The 24,723-nt window shown below is 32.7% G+C and overlaps 3 protein-coding genes across 4 annotated transcripts; 1 reads left to right on the top strand and 2 right to left on the bottom strand.

Moving 5' to 3' along the window:
- Nucleotides 1-89: 89 nt before the first annotated feature.
- On the bottom strand, nt 90-7,431 carry LOC11441678 (synaptotagmin-5). Its single transcript, XM_003609386.4, has 11 exons — nt 6,926-7,431; nt 6,706-6,826; nt 5,668-5,789; nt 5,148-5,249; nt 4,915-4,989; nt 3,978-4,057; nt 3,131-3,281; nt 2,789-3,019; nt 1,819-2,115; nt 1,498-1,611; nt 90-447 (listed from the first exon to the last, which is right to left on the bottom strand). Exons 1-11 carry the CDS (start codon nt 7,184-7,186, stop codon nt 301-303), a joined length of 1,701 nt encoding a protein of 566 aa, XP_003609434.1. The 5' UTR covers nt 7,187-7,431; the 3' UTR covers nt 90-300.
- A 5,748-nt stretch (nt 7,432-13,179) lies between these two features.
- Nucleotides 13,180-17,757, top strand: LOC11442878 (putative chloride channel-like protein CLC-g). Its single transcript, XM_003609385.4, has 7 exons — nt 13,180-13,714; nt 13,822-14,022; nt 14,134-14,311; nt 14,993-15,255; nt 15,516-15,785; nt 15,898-17,026; nt 17,250-17,757. The coding sequence occupies exons 1-7, from the start codon at nt 13,569-13,571 to the stop codon at nt 17,391-17,393; spliced, it is 2,331 nt and encodes a 776-aa protein (XP_003609433.1). The 5' UTR covers nt 13,180-13,568; the 3' UTR covers nt 17,394-17,757.
- Nucleotides 17,758-18,768: 1,011 nt separating this feature from the next.
- LOC11443686 (calmodulin-binding receptor-like cytoplasmic kinase 3) lies at nt 18,769-24,480 on the bottom strand. 2 transcript variants are annotated; one of them, XM_024782059.2, is made up of 8 exons: nt 23,810-24,480; nt 23,449-23,779; nt 23,090-23,305; nt 22,114-22,373; nt 21,747-21,912; nt 21,366-21,455; nt 20,370-20,668; nt 18,769-19,397 (listed from the first exon to the last, which is right to left on the bottom strand). In XM_024782059.2, exons 2-8 carry the CDS (start codon nt 23,714-23,716, stop codon nt 19,176-19,178), a joined length of 1,521 nt encoding a protein of 506 aa, XP_024637827.1. In that variant the 5' UTR covers nt 23,717-23,779; nt 23,810-24,480; the 3' UTR covers nt 18,769-19,175. The 2 variants fall into 2 exon arrangements, with proteins under 2 accessions (XP_024637827.1, XP_003609432.1); XM_003609384.4 differs by having other exon boundaries at nt 23,449-24,480.
- Nucleotides 24,481-24,723: the final 243 nt, after the last annotated feature.

Genomic DNA, 24,723 nt, shown 5'->3' with positions numbered 1-24,723 from the left:
TAAATTGATCAAAAGTAAAACCGATAGTAAAATTAGTCAAGTTCAATAGTTTTACGCATAATTACTTTTTATAATAGTAACTCTTATGGTTGAGTATGTTAAAAATTGCATAGGGTACATAATGGAAAGGATAATCTGATATAGAGATTGTATGTCTTTACCAGGTTTAATGATACAAAAATTTACATTGCTTGCTGTAAGTGTATCAAGATACAAAGTGCAAAAATAGGTGACAACATGGTCTATATATCCACAACTGCATCCTCTATAAAGAAGAGTCACGAAGGTAGAATGGAAAATTTAAGAATCACGGTAAATTGATTGTGGCATCCACTTGAGATGCAAATTCAAAAAGCCAGATTTTGCACCATCTAGCTCAAAACGTTCTTTATATTCCCCTTCCAGTATCGCCCTGGTAAGGGTCAATATCACTCTGCCCATGTAATCCTGCAACAATTACGAAGAGAACTTAACAAGTGAACAAAATTATAAACTTTTAAGAATCCCCCCATGACTAAAGTTGTATGTACTTATTTGCACTTAGGTGCAGTATATGTTTAAATATAATATTTCTTTAATATTGTTTAATATACATGACAAACAATTACACCAATCCATCTAAGTCACTCATATAGGGCCATAAAAATGGCTCGTTCATTGATTTCTAATCATTCCAGATGCACATAATAAGAAATCGGAACTAAATTAGGGGCATTTGAAATATACAATTTAATTAAGCGCCTATACAAGAAGTGCATATGTGCTTATGGTAAAAAGCCTATCGATACTCTGTTTCTACCATCCAATAGAAATCTAGGGTGGAATCTGGAGATACTGAAAACAACATATAACAATAGACCATCTTAGAATTTAAGAAAATAAGTTGAAAACCGGTTATGGATATATCAATATGTAAGCGTACATGTAGTAAGATAAGTCAAAATAATGCCTTTCCAAACTCCCCCTGAATTTGTATTCAGAGTTAAGCTTGTCAATTGACTTAAAGTCATCAAAACATTTTATGAGAAAATGAGTAAAGACCCAGTCCTTGAGAAAACAGATACCTATTTGTTTCTAAAAATGGAACGTACTAAATTGATACTTTTCATTTTTCAAGAACCAAACAGATCTCCATGTTTTTTTTTTTTTTTATCAAGGGATAGGGCCTATACAATGTACTCCCATCGTTCCGAATAACTGTCATCAATCATCCTAGGTTTTTTCACACGATTTGGAAACACTAGAAATAAGTTAAAGAATCTTGCAATTTTACAAAAGTGTCCTTATTAACTATTGGATGTTAATCATTGTCATAAATGTATGGTCGAATATAATGATATGAAAAAAAGAAAAAAAAAATGTCGCATTGAAAAAGCAAAACTTCAATTATTTTATAAACATTTTTATATGCTAAAATGAGAAGTTATTTTGAAACGGAGGAAGTAATAATGAAATGCAATATTTGTAACTAATTCAACACGGTGCAAAATTTATTACCTTTCCAAAGGTGTCGTGGTCATAAACTTCAACAAGCAGCATATCATGTAATCCATCCTCTACAACAAAGTCAAATGTTTGATTCCAAACAGGATTCAAGCTGTTGTTCACAACCTGGGAAATTAACAAAGTTTCACTGTCAAGTTAATATGTTGATAAATAATGCTACAAAAATTGGAAAGTGATATTTATTTTAGATATCCTAAAAGATCTAACACAGATAATAAAGTTCATCATCAGTAACAGTTGTAAGCTGATCTCTAATTCAAAAAGGTTATAAAGTCAATGCTATATGGGGTTCTTGGTCCATCAAAATCTTACCCTGGTTTTGTTCTTTGTTTCTGCTTTCTTCAATGTAAGAACAACAAAAGGATCAGATTTCCCCATGAAATCCACGGCAGGCAAGTCTTCGGCTGATATCACAGTAACAGAAAGGACTCCTCTAATAATAACCTCCTTTTTCCTCTGTGCAGCTTCACTTTCATTTCCATTGGAATCTATTCCATTTGATGAACCTTTAAGAACCTTTTCCAAGGATGTCATTGAGTAGTTCCGTGCAAACGGGTTGGTAAAGCTATTCTCTGTGCCATAAGGACAGTACAGAAGCTCTAAATGTACCTAAACAGAAAGAGTAATAATTATAGCGTGTCTGACTTTGCTTAACTATTAGGTGAAATTGTTTTTCATTTCAAAAGCTCTTGGTAAGATTTCAACTAATGTTATTTCGAGCACAAAATAAGTTAACCAAAACACATTTAACAGAGAAACAAATATATTTATTATGTCAGACGCACAACGGAAAGTATTTTTGACAATTGTTTACAAACTAAGAAATGAATGTAAATCCATATTGACTAGTAATTTAGAAGTAAGAAATATAAAGCCCCTAAATTCAAGAACGATGCTGCACCTATGTCAAACTTGGAGCTGAACACCACAGCAGTCTAACAACTTAGAAGTATAGACTAATGTGTACATCATAAAAGTTAAAGAAAAGGCTGTCAGATTTCATGACAATCAGTTGATATTCGAGTATTTCCATGTATGTGTGTGTGTATAGTGCATACATACATGCATGCATGCATGTATGTATGTAGATTAATTTAAGAGTATGGAGTTCAGATTTATTCAGCATTAGTCATTCTTGTAAATTGATTGCATTCTCTAACCCATTATAGTGGGGATGAGAAAGGTACACACTAAACTCACAGAAATTACCTAAACCAGGAACCTTCCAGACCATCTATAGTTTTAATCTAGCAAGCCATATATGTAAGACAGGGTTTCTTACCTGCCCCCTGTTCTTGTTATCTCTTTGGATCTCCAAATCCTTGACCAGTTTCAACCACACGTCTTTTATTTTGCCAGGTTCGAGTTCACTAAGCTTTATGTCAGTACATCCAATTAATTCCGATGACTGTAACCCCTCATCATCATACACTTTAACAAATAAGTGCTGAGTGGACGCATCTTCAACTATAAATTCGAAGTGTTCATTCCATATTGGATTCAAATCATTGTTCTGGAGGCAGAAAACGAATTAGAGTTATTTCCTCTAGGATTAAGAGCCAAAAAATGCTTGAGAAAGAGAGAGTGAGAGACAGAGACAACAAGGAAAAAGAAACTAACTTACAATTGTCTTGCTTTTTTTCGTTCTGTTACGTAAAGGTCGTATGTACAGTACAGCATATGGATCTGATTTTCCAATGATATCCTTGTTTGTTAGTTCCTTTGCTTGCACAAGCTTGACTTCTAATATCCCCACAGGCTTCAACTCCAAATCACTGAACAAGAAAATAAAGAAAGGTTCAAAACGGAAAATCTGTGATTTAACCAGTCAAAATCATAGTGAAAGTAATCCAGTGATAAACAACTTGTTGGAATATCTAGATAACATCTCATAAAATCATTATAATTCATGGTATCCAATTCTTAATCAGAATGAGAGTCTAGCATTAATATCAATAAGGATTGGTGAGCTTTATATTATTATTTTGCATGACATCCTTCATATAGTATTTAGTCCTTATCACTCTTAATTTACCATCTAATTTCAACATAAGTCAACCAATTGACTGCCACAAGCTCTTCACTACAACAATTGACTGGTCAACAGGCTTAGGCATGCAGACCATACATAAACAATATTGAGATACATATTTCAATAGGTCACCCATGGTCAAGCATTTTTACATGTTTTTGGTATTATGGTTCACTATTTTAGTATAACTATAACATGTTTTCATGTTTTCAAGGAACTAGTTCAAGAATCTAATTTGTAATTCAATGGGGTTGCCACTTACGTTATTACCATACTACGTTCATATTTGGATTACTTATTTTGAGAAATAATCATTTTTCGCTTTTACATATTCCAGAAAAACAAGAACCTTAGGACCAACAATGACAACAGAATAAAGGACCAACATTGGTAACATTGAAGTGTGCACGAGCGATCCTTTGAAAATTTAATTTATTACCTGTAATCTCCAGGCAAGATGGGTACAATTTTTCTCACAGGCCAAGTAATAGAATCTTCAACAGCATCCCGGATTGCCCCCTGTTTTTTACAGACGAAATTACAAACAAACATCAGGAAATCAAACACCTAACAAATTCTTCAAATAGAAGAAAAAGGGAAGAAAGGAATCACAAAAGAAGATAATGGAAAGAATAATGATAAGCACAGCTAACTACTCTGTTCATGAAATATAACAAATGTGGCAATATACAATTTTTGAAATTAAAACATATTAATACGCCACTTGCTACGTAGCTAAGGTTCAATGCATAGCAAGATGATTAAGTTCAATGACAAGGAAGGAGATGAAATAAAAAAAAATATAATTGTTTATATTTCAAAAATCACATGTATAATTCTAAATCTTTCCTTAGTTTATTTGAGAAAAAGCTAATAAACGAGGAACTTTTGGAAAATAGTGGTTTGCTCTGTAAACTAAAATTAAGATAGGGAGAAAGTGGAATGACAGGAAAAGAAACCGCGAGGGGAGCGGGATGTCATGATAAAATGCAATTGTTTATATTTCAAAATTAAATTTATAATTCTAAATATTTCCTTAGTTGGTTTAAGAAAAAGCTAATACACAAGTAACTTTTGATTGTTTTTTGACAAAAGATCAAAGTCCATCTTCTGTTCTCTACATTAGTAGTAAAGGTACTTGGTGAGAAAAGATGGACCTCAATTCTAAAAATTCAGTCGAGAACCGGTTTCAATTCTATGAACAAATTTTCAGTTAAAGTTACAAGTTTCTGCGTCAATGTATTTGGAGGGATATCAAACAGCACCATGTACTCTGATGATAAAGATGACATATTAGTCTTTGGATAGATGTTGATGTAAGCAAAAGAATCATGAAAAGCTGCAAAAGGACACCATTAACTAGTAGTTTTTCATACCTCAATTGCATCGTATAATCCAGGGATTGTTGATATGTCACCACCAATGACTTTTAGTGTAAAGTCCAGCTTTTTCTGTAAGTTAAAACTTTCTAAAATTATTAAATATATCAAACAAAAAGGGTGTTTGGCTCCATTGTACACAAAAAAAGATAGATCAAATTCATTGAAATCTTAATGTTGGTGCACTAAAACAAACGGGAAATGAATGGTTTTTAGAATATATACCATACCTTCTGCCTTAGTGAATAGCAAACAGCTCCAAAGCCGGGAAATTCGTTAACTAGTGGCTTAAAAATCAACCTGAAGACGCCCGTAAATCCTACATTTTTAACCTAAAAATTGGAAAGTGAGAGTGTAAGAACACAAAACCAACAATATACAATACATGTGGTGAATCAAATGACATTAGAGTCAAAAACATAATTATAATGCTTTATGCATGTTAACAATCATGACAAAGGAAGGGGACCTCTCCTTCAATCAGTTAAATGTATCTCTATCCACAAATCAATGGAGTGTCCTTAATATAATATATAAAACCTAATAACTCTACGGTTTCATTCAATTTGATGGATTATAACTTCAATTAGATGCTTTGTAGGAATTTGGGGCTTACAATAGTTTGTTTGAGTGAAAATAGAAGACATTTTTGGAGGGAAAAAAGTAGAACGTTTGAAGTCATCTAAACAGCCACTAGGAAAAAGTAGTAACAAGATGTGCAGTGGCAGTAAAAAATGGAGTGAAAACTACCTGCACAGGCAGTGCAAGACCAACCAGAGTTTTAATATCAAGTATAATACTTGGGTTACCATCCCACTGCACTTCTAACTCCATTGTAACACCATCTCCTCCATCTTCAATTATAGACACCCCTACAGAAGAACATCAACAAATTAGAAGCTTCAGACAGCAATCTTAAAATAGTAAGATGAGTAACAGACAACCTGGTGGCACAAGCTACATCTCAAAATACATTAACCTTATCAAATATGACAAAAAACCTCCCTTACACAATACTAACCACTTGAGCTAATGTTTTGCACAAGTTCGCTTAATTAAAGCCAAAAGTTAGGAATCAACAAATAACTATATAATTATCATCCTATCAAACTTCAATTCGATTACACAATGTGTTTGTTTGGTAAGAGATAAAATTGAGTTTATAGTTTATAGCTTATATAGCTTATAAGCTCGTATGATTAAAAAAAAACATGTTTGGTAAGTGTCATTTTTAGACAAACTTATAGCGGTTTTCGATAAGCTAATTCAAGTAGCTTATAGCTTATCACTATTTATCTCCATTTAACCCCTGCAATCTTAATTGAAAGAAATAAATATTAATTAAATGCACAATATTTTAGGTCATTTCGTATTTAGAAGCAACTTCAACCGCTAATTTTACCAAACACTACAAAATCAATCAGTTAGCTTATCCGCTATCAGCTACAACCTGGCTTATAAGTCATCTGTTATAAGCTAGCTTTACCAAACAGAGTCAATGTTGTCATTATTAGTGGATCGCTGACATTGGTGGTTTGCTTAAATTCCACTATTTTACAACGCTATAGCCACTATTTGACAACAGTTTGTACTAAATAGAGTATTGCAGAACGATAACGATTTGTTCAAACTCCGGTTGACTATGTTAAGAGATACTATAAAAGCTAGAAACAATGAATTAATATGAGATTAACATTTGAAGAAAGCATTTGATATAGAGACAGCAGAATCCATCCACATTTATTTAAAGTATCAATCTCTATAAAATGTGGAATGAAATGAACAAACCTGTAAATTGTGGTGCAACAGTACCAAGAGTAAACTTGGAAAATTTGAGAGCAGATAAAATCATTGGTCTGTATTCTTCAAGGATCGGTTCCGCCGATGTCTTAATAAGCTCAGAAGCAGCCTATGAAAAAATCGAAAGAATGAAGCCGAACTTCAGATTACCAGAGCCGAGGCCAAAAAAAAAAAAAGATAAAGAAAAGGATAAAAGGTAGGTAGTTACTTCATTAACATAGGGCCAGATCTTGGTAAGATGAGAGTTAAGCCAAGTTAATTTTTGTCTATTGGAGAAGACGACCCAGGAAGGGTAGAACTGAGAAGGTAAAAGCTTTCTAGAATCTTCGACGGTCATTCGAGCAAAAGCGGCGATGGTGGTAGCGAGCTGGGATCGACGGGCGGAGCGGGAATTTTCGGAGCGGACAAAGGCGATAATGATGGCGAGTCCGACTATTATTCCGACCACCACTCCAAACACGAAACCCATTTTTCCGGCCGGAGAAATCGAAAGGTATGAGTTGTTGAAACTGTTGAGAGTGTCAAAGTGAAGTGAAAATAAAGAGTCGCATTTACAACAGCAGTGAAATGATTATGGATGATGATGATGATTATACTAAATTACTACTACAAACCGGTAATTATGGAAGTTGAATGAGTTAAAATGGTTGTTGTTGAGTTGGAGTAGATAAACAGCACAAAAGTGTAATAGAATCTTTGCGGTGCGGCTATTCCAAGTCTTACGCTTTCTTTGGTAAAAAAAAAATAGTCCTATACAATTCAATTGCTTGCAATAGCATTTCACTTTTTTGTTTGTAAGGTAGATTTTTGTTTGTTCGTGATAAACAATGTCTGAAGACAATCTTTAAACATTTTAGATTAAATATTTTTTTTTAAAATGTTAAGTTTTTCAATTTTTAATCTATTGATTATACAAATTTTCATAAAAATTTATTCAATCCGTTCTATAATAACTGGGTCATTTATAAAATAAAAAAAATGTCCCAAAATAATTAAGTCATATAACTTTTCAATACAATATTAATTACTTTTTTTCTTTTATAACTCTAATTAATACTACTTTCATCATTTTCAATTCCATATATTTTATTTTACATTTATGATAGTGAAGGATGCATCAGTACTTAACAAGTGCCCTTAAAACTATTTTTATCTCTTCTTCATTTATACATTTTTCTTAATACGTGTGAAATGAGCTTTTGACTCAGTTAATATCAAATCGAAGGAGTATCATTTAAGATCATTAATTAATGTTTGAGACATTAATTAGTCAGTACTCCCTTTATTTTATTTTTTGGTGAAACCAAGATAGATTGATTGTTTTACTAGCCCTGGTGATTTGTCCTGCCGTCCCACTCATAAAAAAGCTCAATAATTTTTTTATTTTATTCTTCTGATAAGGTGGTTCTTATTGATAGATTTCATTTAAATGTCTTCATCCTTGCATTTGATGATTCACATTAAATCTACCCAATATTTATAAGTTCTTACTATGATACTGGCTAAGGAATGCAAAAGTATAAATTTTATTTTAAAAATATAAGATATTATGTTTGACAAAGTAATAATTATATTATTTTTTATTAAAAAACTTATTTGATTTAGTTGTTTAACAAATACTCTTAAGACACTAGTTAGCATTCTTCATATTTATATAAATAAAAAATAAAATCTACCAATAATTTTTAGTGTAGACTTGTATCATTTATATGCAAACGTGTAGTTAATCTCTCAAGCTAGAAGTACAATAAATGAAAAAAATTCTCTTTAAAGTTAAAATAGATCAGAGTTGTATTCTCAATAGAAAAGGGAATGGATTAGACCGGACTCATACCTAAAAAAAAAAATAAAAGGTGCATGTCAAACTGAAGCCTTAAAATTCTTAACAAGTCAAACTTAGACCTTATAAAAGACACACCCTTCGATTAATATTATAAGCAAAATTTTATATTTTATATTCATTCATTAAATGATATATATGGTTTATAATAACGATTATATACATCGTTAATTGAATGAATTTAAAAATGTAAAGTTTTACTTATAAAAGTGATCGAATGGTGTAGCTTACTCCGCCTCCAATTCTCATAATTGAATTCAATCCAAGATCTATCTTAAAAAGATCTCGTATCATCCCAATGCTTTGGTGTCAAAAACAAAATTGTTAGTGTAATTTTTTTTTTAGAGAGTTAGTGTAATTTTTTTATTTATCAAAACTATTAGCTAAATTGTTTACAACACTAATCATTATTTTAACTTTAAAGTTGTAAATAGATGTGCTAATAGAAAGCTAAATTGCAATTGAATACATTAGCGTTGTTTGCCATTACTAATTGTTAAACTTAAATTAATTTTTTAAGTTAAAAAAAATCTTTTATTTCAAACTTTATATTAAAGATAGCTTTTGAGTCAAAAATAATCTATGTAAGATGCATAACAAATGCTATATCAAAATATTTTTGACATAAAAAACAGCATAACCAGTGGGTTTGTTCTAACAAATTTACATCCACCTAAAAATGTTAAGGTGTAAATTAGTAAGTTACACCACTTAAAATCATTAAGGTGTAAATTATCACTTGATTATTTACATTAGTTTTTATAAGTTTTATCAAAATATTTACTCTCACCTCACTAATTTACATCCATCTTTATCATTTCAAATATTGTTTCTTTAAAAGTTTGTTCCACCTTATACTAGAAAACATGTAATTGCACTAGCTTGTATTTACACTAATTCCTTATATTTTGAATGAATTAATGATTTTAACTTGTGACTTTTTAATTCAAACTCGAATAAAAAATGTTATTTTTTTATGAACAACATGTCAATTTTTTTTTGGTTTTTTCCCTTAATTTTGACCCGCATATTAATTTTTTTATCCGTGCTTATTAATTGTTTGAAAGAAAAAACATTGTGTTCATTAATCCGAGATACTAGGAAACAAGATGGGTCATTTAATTAGTTACAAAACTACCCTTTCATTTAAAACGAAGTTGAATGACGATAAATGGGTTTTTTAGTAAAAAAAAAAAGTGGATGTAGATTGCTAATTTACACCTTATTGGTTTTAGGTGAGTGTAAATTAACAGCTCTATATTATATATATATATATATATATAGAGAGAGAGAGAGAGAGAGTCAGGATCTGTTGACACCAGGTGTCAACGGATTCGTTGACACCAAATCTCAACCATCTATATATTTAATCCAAAGGCACATATTAATGGTGTAGTGAGCTGGCGTGAGGTTTTCCTGTACGCAACGTTTCGCCGCCGAGTGTGTTTTCAGAAACAGTGGAAGCATGTGTCATCTTTATCGATTCAATTACACAATAACATCCTTGTTCATTTTTTCTCAACAAAAAAAAAAAAAAAACCCTGTTCATTGTGATTTGAATCACACAATAACCTCCATCTTCATCGACTTTTCAATCAAATCAGTAGGAGGGATGAATGAGATTGCAATGAAGCCATGTTGTGCAAATCTATAAAAGCTTATGTTTTATTGTCATCCTCTTCCATGGTTTTTCAATTTCATCGAAACCATTAAATTAATTCTTCATATCCATGCTCATGAGTCATAGAGATTTTCCATATATTGAAGAACAAGAGGTTATTGCTCATAAAATTGATCTCCAATCTTGAAATTAATGATTTTCAATCTATAAAATTGATATATAATCGATTGGAAAAAGGATGAGAACAATGAGATTTTTGATCGTATAAATTTCCAATCTATAAAGTAATGGTATACAGTGAGAGAAAGGATGATGAAAAGAAAAAAAAGAGGTACTAAGGTGTGAAAGTAAATTTGATGTCATGGTGCACTTTTAAGTGAATAATTAATAGCCTTTAGATTAAACCAATTTAATGGATGAGATTTGGTGTCAACGGATCCTGACTCTATATATATATATATATATATATATATATATAATTTTACAAAATCTTGTTAAAGCAAAGTATATATATTTGAGTCCTCGTAAACTTAGCTCAATTGTATGAACAATGTATAATGTAGGGTCGGATGTTCGAACCTTGCCACCGGTATATATGTTTGAAATGTCATGTGGTTCTAAATTTCACATATAACATGCATGCGTGGTTTTGGCAATTTCGTTCTTCACATGACTTTCCATATGCAATTAAAGGTACAATACTACCACTACCAAAAAAAGAGGTACAATACTATCAATTTTCTTGTTCCTCAACTTTGTCCTTTATAATTCCACCCTTGCTTTATTGTCTAGTAGGGATGGCCTATTTTTAATTCCAAATTTTGTAAAAAAAAATAAAAAATTATTACTTTTCCCATCCAATCAATTTTTTTGTGCGCCCTATTTTTTTTTTACAAAAATATCTATGAGGTTTTCAAATTTTAAAATCCGAAATGATTTTTCACAAATTCGGATTTTATAATCGGAAATATGCTCATATATAATCAGCAATCAGAATCTCTCACATTCCAGCAGTTTTGAATTTTGCTTTAAAAAATAATAAAAACAAAGTAAAAAATGTTAAAAACTATCAAATAAAATCATAAAAATACCACAAAAAAATCTAAAAATCAAATAAAACTAAGGGCAATTTTTTTAAATTTTTCCTTTAAAAATTGGTCTAAACGATGAAATTTTGGATTTTGAGGGGAGGAGTGACGGAGTCTCGTAAGAAGTCTCTTTTACGGGAGTTCTGATGCTTTATTTTTTCTGATTTTTTGGGGAAGATTCGGAGCAATCCTATCAAATAGCCCGAAATTAGCTAATGTTTTGAGTCAACTAACAATGACTCAAAACAGATGAATGAGAGTTAGGAGATTAATATTGTCCTTAAAATGACTATCCATATTACAAACAATGTTTAGAATTTGTGCTGATATAGTTCGGATTATATCCAAACTGTTTATCCTTGAAAATAGTGAATCAAGTAATGCGCCCTATTTTTTGATATTTTAAGATTATAAAATCCTAATTGATGAAAAACTCATTTTTTTCACCATATAACAAAGGAAAAACGTAGTTTGGATTCTAAAATTCGAAAATCACAGAGACACTTTTGGAAGAAAAAAACATAGAGCATGCGAGAATGAAATAGGTGAAAAAAGTAATTGTAAAAAGAATAGTAGGGACGACCTATAGCATGTACGGGGTAGACTGCAGCGCCCGATCCAAATGTTTTTTTTTTTAGAGGAAATGTTTTTCATTATATACGTTTCAAGTTCACAAATTATTCTTTCAAAAAAATCACAAATTATCATTTTTTTAGAGGACAAATTATCAAATGCTGTTCAACAACGTGGTTGTCTTTTAATATACATTTTTGTTCTGAGCGATGTATTAATATGTTTTTTTTGTTAATTGATGAACTTAACAATTTACACATTGCTTGCTTCCAAAACTATAAAGTGGGTGCGTGTGGATTTAATTGAAGATGAATTTTTTAACTAATTTAAAATGAATTTGACTTGTTGTCTTTTTTACGCAATGAATTTGATTTGTTAAGTAGTTAACTTTATCTTAAATACACCTAAACCTTGGATATGAATTTACCACCTTTAAGCAAGAAAGTCATAGTAAGTTTGTCTATTATCTCACTCTCATACATTACCCTCTCATTTTATCCATCATCATTTTTCATAAAATACACTAAAATTTCTATGAGTTTCTTACCATCAAAGTCACTCTATCTAAAGCCATGACATCCTCTCCATAATTCTATCATATTTCATTTTCACCTAAACTCTTCCTTTCAAAACTCCGAACTTCTCAAACTTTTTTTTTTTTGTGTTAAACCTTCCTATAAGAAAGGAGTAATGGTAAATTAAAAAAAAAAAATTGAGGGAAAATAAACTTATATCATTTCATTAAAAATTAAATCAGAAATACATGTTGGACTTTCATCAAAGATGTGGAAGCTAGGACCTAATGTGGCTGCCTTAGCTAATTCATGAGCAACCTCATTTGCTTGCCTCCTAGTAAACTCGACATGAGAGTTTGTTAAAAAGATATTACAAAACTGGATTGTATTCTCCATAATGGATCCAAATTCGGTGTTATCTCCTCTTGCTTTGTTGAAATAATCAGCTACTGTTTTCGAATCTACCTCAAAATCAACATTTGTGAGTTAAAGTTCATTGATCCACCGAATTGCATGATAAAGTCCTAAAGCTTCTCCAATGTTAACTGGACACAGTGGTGAAAACCACATGGTTTTTGACTGGACGTGGTTTCCTTCCGAATCGCGAATGCACATACCAATACCTACTTTATTGCTGGATGTAGAAAAAGAGGCATCAACATTGCATTTGAGTCTTCCACTCCTTGGCTTCCTCCATCGGATATTGAGAAATAATATCTGACCAACAAATATTTCGTCTTTTATCAAAGTTGATTAACCATTTAATTACAATTACTTGGTTTTCTCAATTTCTCTTCATCCCCTCACTTCTATCAATTTATTATTATTCAATTCTATTTTATTATGATCACTTCTTTCTTCGCCTACCATTATTACATTTCGATTTTAATATAGAAATGTGTTACTGTTAGTGTTACGTTACCTTTAGTACAAAGGCTTTGGAGATTCATGATCTGCAAAGAGTTAAACTGTTGCCAAAAATACAGAAACTCAAGTCCACACCAAACGTTGTTGTCTTTTGAGAAATTTCCTGTTTTAACCTTATGATATCAATCACAAGTACAACGTTAAACATTACAAATATTTCTTTCCTTTCCTTTCCTCGTCTCCTCTCGCTGACTGTTTTTGCTATATTCACCATGTCAACCTCACGTGCCTGAAACCACACACTCTGACACAACACTCACAAAGCAACTGCTACTAAAATCTCTGTCATGTCCAATAACCATCTTTCTAATGGAGAATCCGAACCTCTTCTTCGCCGACCCTTGTTATCTTCTCAAAGATCCATTATCAACTCAACTTCACAAGTTGCCATCGTTGGTGCCAATGTCTGCCCTATTGAGAGTCTCGATTATGAGTTAGTTTTTTGTTTTTTTTCATCTGGGTCTTCTTCTTTTGTTCAAAGTTTGAATCTTTTTTATGACCCTGTTCTTATTTGATACAGTTTCTATTATGGGTTTGCAGGATTTTTGAAAATGAATTCTTCAAGCAGGATTGGAGAAGTAGAGGGGTTGTTCAGATTTTGCAGTATATATGTATGAAGTGGCTATTATGTTTTATGATTGGTTTAATTGTTGGTTTTATTGGGTTTTGTAACAATCTTGCTGTTGAGAATCTTGCTGGTATCAAGTTTGTCACCACATCCAATATGATGTTGGAAAGGAGGTACTATTTATGCTCCCTTGAGATTTTAAATTTATTTTTTTTCTTTGTTTTTATGCCATTATTACTTTCTTGTTTATGTTGCTGATAAAACTGATTCCAAATTGATTGCAGGTTTATGTTTGCCTTTTTTATATTTTTTGCTTCAAATTTGAGTCTCACGCTTTTTGCGTCAATAATAACGGCTTTTATAGCACCTACTGCTGCTGGTTCAGGCATATCAGAGGTGAAGGCTTACCTAAATGGTGTTGATGCACCTGGAATTTTTACTGTACGAACTCTCTGTGTTAAGGTATGCAATATACAACGCTCCTTTGAATGTTGAGGTTTTTCCTTCGTAGGGTGACATAGATAACGAGCTCGTTAGTATGATGGAAATATTACACATGACATTGATTTATTATGACATTCCATGTGATACTATGATTCTCGTGATCATATTCCCAAAGTTCTTTTTGTAGTTCTTAATCCACATAAGCAAATTATAATATACGATGCTAAAATTGTTTGGTGTTGTGTGGAGATCAATAGTTACATGAAGACTTGTTTAGTAGTTTTAGTTTGAAGATGGGATTACCAAAATTTGGTTGGTTTATGCCACACTGTCAAGTGCCAATTACATTGTTTAGGTCTTTTTTGAGTTTACCTGATATGAGTCTCACATTAGGGAATCTCAATCAATACATAAGTGCATTGCATCCACAAATTTAATGATTCAATCCCTTATATCAATGTAGCCTTGCCTACTGTCTACTTTTCTCCGATATCCCATCTTTTCTTTCCTTAACGCATAGAGCACATGCTTTAGTACCTTTTTACCAACAACAAAATTCAGCCTCATAATCTATCATCGGCACTGTTGTTGCTTAACTAGTACTCTACTTTCCTTTATTAGATATAGTCTGACAGGAAGTGTTGTTTTTTTTCTTCTGAAAAAGTGATCTACTTTCATGTTGCTTGCTTCTATCTACAGATTATTGGAAGTATTACAGCAGTGTCAGGCTCTCTTGTTATTGGGAAGGCAGGGCCTATGGTGCATACAGGTGCATGTGTGGCAGCATTGTTGGGTCAGGGAGGCTCCAAAAGATATGGAATAACATGGAGATGGTTAAGATTTTTTAAGAACGACCGTGATCGACGGGATCTAATAATATGCGGATCAGCAGCTGGGATTGCTGCTGCTTTCCGTGCCCCTGTTGGCGGCGTCTTGTTTGCTCTTGAAGAGATGGCATCTTGGTTTGTATGCCTATCTATCTTCCTAACATAAAATTTTATTGTTGTAAACTCTCAATTTTCACAATGTTTTGCTTGAGGATTGGAATCATATTTTTGTCATATGAATGACTTTTGATTAACTATTCAACGAGCTTGTTTCTAGGTGTTTATCTGAATATTGTTTCTAGGTATTTTGTCATATTTTTTATTGAAAACCTTCTTTCTTCAGATGGAAATTGTCTCAAAGGTAAATTAATAAATGTTTAATTTCTGTTCTACAGGTGGAGAACTGCCCTTCTATGGAGAGCTTTTTTTACAACAGCAACAGTTGCAATTTTCCTTCGAGCTATGATTGATGTATGTCTAAGCGACAAATGCGGTTTATTCGGTAAAGGGGGACTGATAATGTTTGATGCTTATTCAGCAAGTATTTCATACCATTTGGTAGATGTTCCTCCTGTGTTTATTCTTGCTGTTGTAGGAGGGTTACTCGGAAGCTTATTTAATTTTATGACGAACAAAGTTCTTCGCATATACAATGTTATCAACGAGTAAGTTTCTCCTTTTGTAGTTAAGTCAACATGGCAAAAATTAAACTTTTCGTAACGTTGTACACTGTTGTGTTCTGTCCAAGCTCATTCTTCGAATTATTTACTCTTGCAGGAAAGGCACTATATGCAGACTTTTTCTTGCTTGTTTAATCTCCATTTTTACATCATGTCTTCTATTCGGATTGCCATGGCTTGCACCATGCCGACCTTGCCCTCCTGATGCTGTTGAGCCTTGTCCAACAATAGGTCGATCCGGTATCTACAAGAAATTCCAATGCCCTCCTAATCACTACAATGGCCTTGCCAGTCTCATTTTTAACACAAATGACGATGCTATCAGAAACCTATTTAGCATGCACACTGACAATGAATTCGAGCTTTCGTCAATGTTGGTTTTTTTTATCATATGTCTCTTTTTAAGTATCTTTAGCTGTGGAATTGTTGCCCCGGCCGGTCTGTTTGTGCCAATTATCGTGACTGGTGCATCGTATGGGCGCCTGGTTGGAATATTGGTTGGAGAACGGACCAATCTTAGCAATGGCCTTTATGCTGTACTTGGCGCCGCTTCTCTTCTTGGTGGATCTATGAGGACGACGGTTTCTCTGTGTGTAATTATGCTAGAACTGACCAATAACCTGTTATTGCTTCCCTTAATAATGATGGTGCTTGTGGTTTCCAAGAGTGTAGCAAATGTTTTCAATGCAAATGTATATGACCTTATAATGAAAGCCAAAGGTTTGCCCTATTTAGAAACTCACGCTGAACCATATATGAGGCAGTTAACAGTAGGTGATGTAGTCACAGGCCCGCTTCAGATGTTTAATGGCATAGAGAAGGTTCGCAACATAGTGTTTATCCTTAGAACAACAGCACACAATGGATTCCCTGTTATTGATGAGCCTCCGGGTTCGGAAGCTCCGATTTTATTCGGTATAATTCTTCGCCACCATCTTACCACATTGTTAAAGAAGAAAGCTTTCTTGCCATCACCTGTGGCGAATAGTTACGATGTCGTGAGAAAGTTTTCATCAGATGATTTTGCGAAGAAGTATTCAGTTGAACGTGTGAAGATTGAGGATATACAGTTAACGGAGGAAGAGATGGGCATGTTCGTTGATCTACATCCTTTTACTAATGCTTCGCCTTACACTGTTGTGGAAACAATGTCACTGGCAAAGGCACTTATACTTTTTCGAGAGGTCGGTTTAAGACACTTGCTCGTGATACCCAAGATACCCGGTGTAAGTAATTTGCTTATTTCATGTTGCAGCTTTTCAATTTTTATTCAGAAAGTTAACTAGGGTGCTAAATTTATATGTTGTTATACAATTCTTGTAAAGAAATCCTAAGGTTTTCGCTAGTTTTTTCTTGTAAAGAAATCCTTTTAAATGCAATGCACTGTTATTATTATTTTTGTTTAGCAGTTCACTAAACTAAGTTTTATTTTGTTCATGGTGACCACAGAGATCGCCCGTGGTGGGCATATTAACACGGCATGATTTTACACCGGAACATATATTGGGTATGCATCCTTTTCTGGTAAAAAGCAGGTGGAAAAGATTAAGATTTTGGCAAACTTTTCTAGAAAAAATTCTTTCTGGCATCTGAGCAAGACCAGCAAGCTTAATTAAGCTTACACATTCTAGAAAAGATTATGGTTTTTTTCCCTCATAATTTGATGGAATTCAAAGGTCCGAATTATTATACTCACATATCCAAAAGGAAAATCAAATTGTTAGACAATGAGCTCTTTGGCTTGTAAATTATTGCTGCACGGTATTAAGCTCATTATACCAAATATTATTTATGATTGCCTCCCTCCCTCACAGAACAACAAGGCTATGTTCGTATAGATGGAAAACCAATAGAACAAAGGCAAAATGATGTTCTAACTTATAGTTTCAATTGTTAAAATAAAGTGAAATGATGAAATGTATTTTATTTAGTTTAGAAGTTAACTTTCATTTGAAGATTTCTATTCACACCCTAAAAAAATTTGGTTACACCCAAATTTAATTAAATTTGATGATAATACTGAAATTTTCCTTGTTAATTTAGAATATGAATATGTAAACTGAGTTTACGTAGGCTATGTAAACTTAGCTTTCGATGAATATGCGTTATGGGAAGGAGAAAAATGATTTAAAAGATTCTTGAATTATATTTTCTCTCCAAGTGGTATTAGTTGATTTTTTTTTTTTTTATCAAAAAAGAAACATCTAAATGAAATTATTTTATTACTTTTACCCATTCGATATCCAAAATAAAAATGTTATTTTCAGATGACCCAAAATAGAAAGTGGATTATTTAGAAATAGCATAAGGCTGTAAAAAAAAAAAGGTCCTTTGAATAAGAGCACTTAACAGCATTGTACTTTTGCTATAGTAACAGCATTGAACTTCCATTGAAGGCATCGTACTTTGGTTATGCACAAAAATGTTTACATAAATTGGAGTTGTTGAAACTATTACTAGTAGAGTAGTTAGGTGAACTATTTGACCAAGGGTTTGAACTCTCACAATGGAGAAAGAAGGAGAAAAAAAATACTAAGAATAACATTTAACCTACTAACGTTTGTCTATGAAAAGGAGTATATAGGGATTATGTAGCTAATGATTCATTCTAAATTATGAAGGGAACATAATGAGAACAAACAAAACCACATTATTTTACATAATGAGAACAAACAAAACCACATTATTTTCCCAACTTTACAGGTTGGTCAAGCTAATCTCATGCAAATTGTAGTTAACGAACTCAATGTTTGGTACTATACAGTGAAAAGGAGATGTCATTATTCATTAGAATTCGTTGAGTGCCACATGGTGGTTCATGTGGTAATGGGATGATCTTTCGTTAATCACATCATCACTTAATTCAAAAATATTGACAACAGTGATTAAAATAATATTCACACAAGATGACAAGAAAACTTTTAGAGGATCAAACAAAAACAACATGTTTTATACAAACTAAAACCTATTTAAGCCATAATTGTATTTTGATTGAGGAATTTTCATGGACTGATCCAAAGGAACCAAAATCCACATTCAACTTTACAAGGAAAATATTTCAACAAGTAAAATAGAGTCAAGGGGTAGAGATAAACACACTAGTGGAACAGAGTCAACATGTTGCTATTTTCTAAGTAAAAAATCTCCCACAATCTAAACTTCAAAATGACTTTTGCAGTTTATGGTTGAATTAACTTAAGAAATCCATCTAGATTAAAACCCCAAATGAAAATTAACATGTCAAAATGCCTGAAACACTTTTAGGCATGATAAAGTAAGAAGTAAAGAAAATATTTTTTTTTTTTTGTTTTTTTCAAAAGCAAAATTAAAAAAGAACCAACTTGAGAATATCATTATAATGGTCAAATTCACCAATCATTCTCTCCTTGCAGTTGTGCTACTACTCTTGAGGTAATCTGCCCTTATTGCCCATAATTGCTCACCCACTGTTTTCATGTCAGGTCTATCTGATCTTACCGGTGCTGCACAATTAAATGCCAAATCAAACATCTTCACAGCAACATCAGTTTTTACAGCTTCTTGCATTAAAGGATCAAGCAGTGCCACCACACTTCCTTCATTATATTTCCTGAAGGCCTGCAAAAAGATCAGAATCATTTAGTTTGAGTGCTTAAGAATGAAGAGGAACAACAACCAAGTTTTTCATCTATTACTACTGCAGTGATTACTGGGAAGCAAGAAGATTAACCCCATCCCACAATTACTAGTTCACTAGAAAATTCTGCATATATATAATGCTTTTCAGTAAATCTTGCCCATGTTGCTAATGCCCGTAAACACGTCCAAAGAGAACAAGTTGTAACTACAGTTCTTCAAAGGGGAAATTACAATTACTTATGTTGAAAACCCCACTTCTACTAGAGATATGACCTAAGTAGTGCTTGTAACTTATAAGGCTTGGACCATCCTCATTTGTAAACCAATTTTGCAGCTTTGAGAAATTTTACTGTGTATCAAACTCACTCCTAGATCTCTTATTATGGTTTGGATAGTCCTCCCTTACAGATCGATTTTATAGGGTTGAGTTAGACCCTAAGCCCAAATTTTAGGATAGTATCAAAGCCTATCATATATCTTTTTGGATCAAGATTTTTGTTACCCCACGTCCCCACCCATATTTGTCCATGTTCCAAATGTACGGTCCTAGGCGTGAGGGTGTGCATAGAGTCCCACATTGACTAGAGATATGAAGTAGTCTTGATTATAAGTCTTGGATAATCATCCCTTTACATGTCAGTTTTGTGAGCCTAACTTACAAAAATCTATTCCAATCACAATTTTCTCTCATCAATTGATACAAAATCCTTTTGGATTGAATCAGTCCGCAACTCATATCAAATTATTCCCAACGAGAATAACGACAAAAATTATCTATTTTTGTGAAGTGACGGCAGAAATTAGTCTTAACTTACAGGATCACTTGGCTGTATGCCAGCCTATTAAGTTATATCATCTTTTCAAAGTATGCCAGCACTAAACTTGATAGTTAACTGTTATAAAGAAAATATATGTAAAGAACATCAAAATAAGAACAAATTGTGAGCTTACCCATCTTAATGTAACTCGCTCTTCAGCACTTTTTTTCAGCTCCACAGGGCGACGGCCCGTCAGAATTTCTAAAAGCAAAATTCCAAATGAGTAAACATCACTTTTTGGAGTGAGATGGTATGTTTTCATATACTCAGGGTCCAAATAGCCGACTGTTCCCTTCACTTTGGTAGAAATGTGTGTATGGTCGTTGTTTACAGGACCAAGCTTAGCAAATCCAAAATCAGCGACTTTAGCTCGCATGCTTTCAGTCAGAAGAATGTTGGATGATTTCACATCTCGATGGATAATTTGTTTTTCTGTTCTAAGATAAGACAAATATTAGACATCAATTGGAAGACCTTTAAACATTACTCCCTCCATTCCACAAAAATCAACCTTTTTACAAAAGAAATTTGTCCCTAAATGAATGACACTTTCGATTTTCAATGCAATATTAATATTTTTTTTTTCAATTGTACCCTCTAATTAATACTACTTACATCACTCCTAAGTTAATATTACTTGGCATTTATGCTAATGGTGAATATGCGATACTTGATAAGGGTAATTTGGTAAAAGTCTTATTCTCTAGCTTTCTCTTTCATTTAAATTTTTTTATAATCTGTGTAAAATTTTCAAATAGATTGATTATTTTGGGCGGAGGAAGTATTATATTTTAGGGGGAATTATGCCTGCATGAATATGCCAAAAAAAGTCAAAAGCTTAAAGCCTAATAAAAAAGCTTAGAAGGGAATGTAGAATCCCTTAAAAAGGTATCAATGATCACTACTTGAGCATAATGTTTAGTTAATAGACCATGTTTGAATAATCAAACAACATCTAATTCTGGTTAAAGCTGTTTCTTTAAAACTTGAGACTTCACAGCATCTGTTTATAGTATTATACACTAACTAGTTTTCTAACATGTAGTGTACATTTTACATTTGGCTTGTATGGAAAGAAAATGTAGAACACGAACATATTTACATAATAAATATTAAAGGGATTACTGACCTGCATACAGATGCAGATAGGTCAATCCATGTGCAACATCGATTGCAATTTCAAGGCGCTGATTGAAATCCAGAATTTTTCCACGCAAACCTGCCATCAATACCAAAATGATATTCAGCATTAGTTTCCATATTGGGGGGGTGGGGGTGGGGGGGGGTGGGAGGGGTAGCTCACTTGGTTGAGGTAAGGAATTAAAAGAATTGAAGAGTTAAAGGTCCAGGGTTTGAATCCTGGCAAGGGAGAAAATACTAACATAACAATTAACATACTAACATTTTCCTTCAAAAAAAATTAACATACTAACATTTGTCATCCAAAAATAATAAATTTAGTTTCCATATTTGAATACAAATATTGTTAAAGAATATTACACAGACTTACCATCCAAATGTTCTCGAAGAGTACCATTTGCCACAAACTCCGTAATAAGGATACGTTCGTTTCCTTTGTCAATATAGCCAAGTAGCTTCACAAGGTTTCGGTGATCAATTTTGGCCAGAAGTTCAACTTCACTGCTGAATTCTGTTCTCAGACTCTCAAAATGTTCCTGTATGATTAAGTCATGCCGTCACCATTAAGATAAGAAAATATTTCTACCAATTTTAGTGGTACACAATAGTCAAGACAGTTCACAATATTGTATAATATCATATCAATACATAATTTTTCCGATAAAAAGAATCCAGAACTTTCGCATTCTAATGTTGACTGCAGATTTATGAAATATATATCAAGAGTTACTACTTACCCTTTTTGCGCGTTTTACAGCCACAACCAGGCCATCATCTAAATGAGCCTTGTAGACAGTTCCAAAACCTCCTTCTCCTATTTGTAATGTTTCTGAAAAATTACGGGTAGCTTTAGAAACCTGACTCAGGTTGAGATGTAATGACTGAAGTCTGCTGAGTTTTGGAGACATTGAGAATCTTGATGGACTAGGTGGCACCCGAAGTGGACTAGCCGGGATCTTATCAGAAACTGATGGTTCAAAGGAGGAACCTAATTCCACTGCAAGAGCAAAATTGTTCATCACTAGTCATTCAAAGGTAAGAGGAAGCGCAATCTTGAAAAATGAAAAGGAAAAAAAATAGTACTCCCTCCGTCTCACAATAATTGTCTTTTTACCCATTTTTCTTTTTCTCAAAATAATTGTCACTTTAGAATACCAATGCAGCATTTATTATTTTTTTCCATTATAATACCCTTATTTATTGAACTTCATCCAACTTAACTACTCCACTAACTACAATTAATAAGGGTGTTTTAGTAAATGATACTAATTTTACCATCAAAATCAACACAATTAATTATTTCCTTAATAACTGTGCATCAACCTTAAACGACTATTATTTAGAGACGGAGGGAGTACTATAATTTAAGGATCTGTTTACTTTTCATCTTCGCTTCAACTAATAAACATTATAGAATACAAATTCAATACTTCCCTATAATTTATGAAAACGGATTCGACATTTATGAATTTTTTTAAAATGTGAAAACATTGTATTTTGAAAATACATTCTCCCTAACTACCTGTCTGTCTTCTCTCTGTCAATATTGTTCACTACACGAGTCTTCTATCTATCTCCTTGTTAGCAACTTAAAATGAACACAAATTTCATAAATGAAAACTGTTTGGTAAGTAAACAGGCCCTAAGGTAATAAAGTACAAGCTAGTTATCAAACTATGAGGTAAAGGTATATATGAACGAACATCAACTCACTTGAATTCGGGTCCTTTTCCAGAACAGCATGAGAAGTTGCCTTTCTTCTCTTCCCATAGAAACAAGGACAAACAACAGCACAACATACCAACAAAGCTCCACCCGCAAAAATTCCAACTTGGCTGCTTGACACTTGCTTAGGATCTCCTTGTGACGTCGAATTATTGTTCAAATCTTTCTGCAAAAGTTTCCTTCCTGCTGTTGAAGGCAAATTCACTGCAACAAATAAAAATCAGCATTTAATCGTTAAAACTTAAAACAAATGCTGTTTTGAAAATTCTTGAAAGATTAACACAAATGAATATTACATAAACAAAAAATGTGCATCATAAACTAACACTATCTTTGACAAACCATACCAAAAGAGACATTCAAATCCAACACACAATTGTTACTTCCAAAGTAATCCTTCAAATCACAACCATTTGCAATATACAATTGGAGAGCTTTACAGAAATCAACTCTGTTTACCACATTTCCATTTATGTAGAACAATTCCTCACCATGACTAGAATATGAATTTGCTACCAAATTATCACCACAACCCTTTGTCTGTAACACAACTTCAGACCCAAAAATTGTTGACAATTGCAGCAACAGCACCAAGAACACAACAGTAACATCCATTCTTAACTAAACAGTGCACTTCAATTTCAATTTTGTGCCCTAACACATAAGGAAAGCATAAGCGCTTATATGATAAGCGCTTATGCTATAAGCTCCAAAATAAGCTGTTTATCCAAACAGGGCCCAGGTAACCTATACTTAACCTAAAACACAAACCTTGATTACCTCAAACTAAAAACCCCAAAATGAATTATGGTTCTGCTAACATAACAAAACTTGTCTGAAAAGCAATTAACCAAAACAAATAGCCCAATTTACTAAATTGGCCAACTGTGAATTGTTGAGGAAACTATTATGAATTGATAAAAAAAAAAAAAAAAGGAAAGTTGAATTTCCAACAGTAACAACAAAAGATGAAATTTTTAAAGAGGGGTTTTGTTAAATGAACTTTAATTTCACCAAAACATGGAACACTAAAATCAGAGAAAAAAACACAAGTAGGGAATTGAAAGACGTGGAAGTGAAGTAAAAGACAAAATCAGGTGTAAAAGAAAGGAAAGTTGGTAACTTGGGATCTGGGTTGGGGAGCTGAAAGAAACAGATACAAATGAAGACTAGAGGCGGCTATGAAGAAAATAATAAATTCAGTTTCACACTTTGAATTGAATTGAATTGTCTTATGTTTGTTTAGTTGCAGATAAGAATCAACATAGTTCACTCAATATTTAATATCAAGCATGGTCTTGTACTTGAATAGGTTAGAGAGAGAAGAAGAAGAAGCAATGCAATGGTGGACTATGATGTAATAATACCAAATTGCCGTCTCTACATAATATTTTATGACATATTCATTGTATAAATCTAAATATAGTTTTGTCTGAAATTTAACTCTTTACCGTGAAAATAATTAAGTTGTTAGTCTAGTAGAACGAGGGCTAGTGAGTACAAAATTAGTTGACTATAAGATATGTCAATTTTTTAGGTTCATTAAGTTTGAGAAAGGTCGGAAGAGTGTCAGAATTAGTCAAAGACACGTGAAATTTGATAATTTAGTGTTTTATATTTGT

This window comes from Medicago truncatula, chromosome 4, assembly GCF_003473485.1.
Source record: "Medicago truncatula cultivar Jemalong A17 chromosome 4, MtrunA17r5.0-ANR, whole genome shotgun sequence".
NCBI lineage: Eukaryota > Viridiplantae > Streptophyta > Magnoliopsida > Fabales > Fabaceae > Medicago > Medicago truncatula.
The sequence above is the reverse complement of the archived record's forward strand: the minus strand, read 5'-3'. Positions and strand labels throughout refer to the sequence as shown.

Coding starts and splice junctions, on each gene's coding strand:
- LOC11441678 (XM_003609386.4), bottom strand. CDS start 7,186: ATGGGTTTCGTGTTTGGAGTGGTGGTCGGAATAATAGTCGGACTCGCC. Junction 6,827..6,925: donor TCTGGCCCTATGTTAATGAA/GTAACTACCTAC, acceptor ATTTTTTCATAG/GCTGCTTCTGAGCTTATTAA. Junction 1,612..1,818: donor AAACAAAGAACAAAACCAGG/GTAAGATTTTGA, acceptor TTAATTTCCCAG/GTTGTGAACAACAGCTTGAA.
- LOC11443686 (XM_003609384.4), bottom strand. CDS start 23,716: ATGGATGTTACTGTTGTGTTCTTGGTGCTGTTGCTGCAATTGTCAACA. Junction 22,374..23,089: donor GGAAAAGGACCCGAATTCAA/GTGAGTTGATGT, acceptor TTGCTCTTGCAG/TGGAATTAGGTTCCTCCTTT. Junction 20,669..21,365: donor CTATCTGCATCTGTATGCAG/GTCAGTAATCCC, acceptor ATCTTAGAACAG/AAAAACAAATTATCCATCGA.
- LOC11442878 (XM_003609385.4), top strand. CDS start 13,569: ATGTCCAATAACCATCTTTCTAATGGAGAATCCGAACCTCTTCTTCGC. Junction 14,023..14,133: donor AATATGATGTTGGAAAGGAG/GTACTATTTATG, acceptor AATTGATTGCAG/GTTTATGTTTGCCTTTTTTA. Junction 15,786..15,897: donor ATATACAATGTTATCAACGA/GTAAGTTTCTCC, acceptor TTACTCTTGCAG/GAAAGGCACTATATGCAGAC.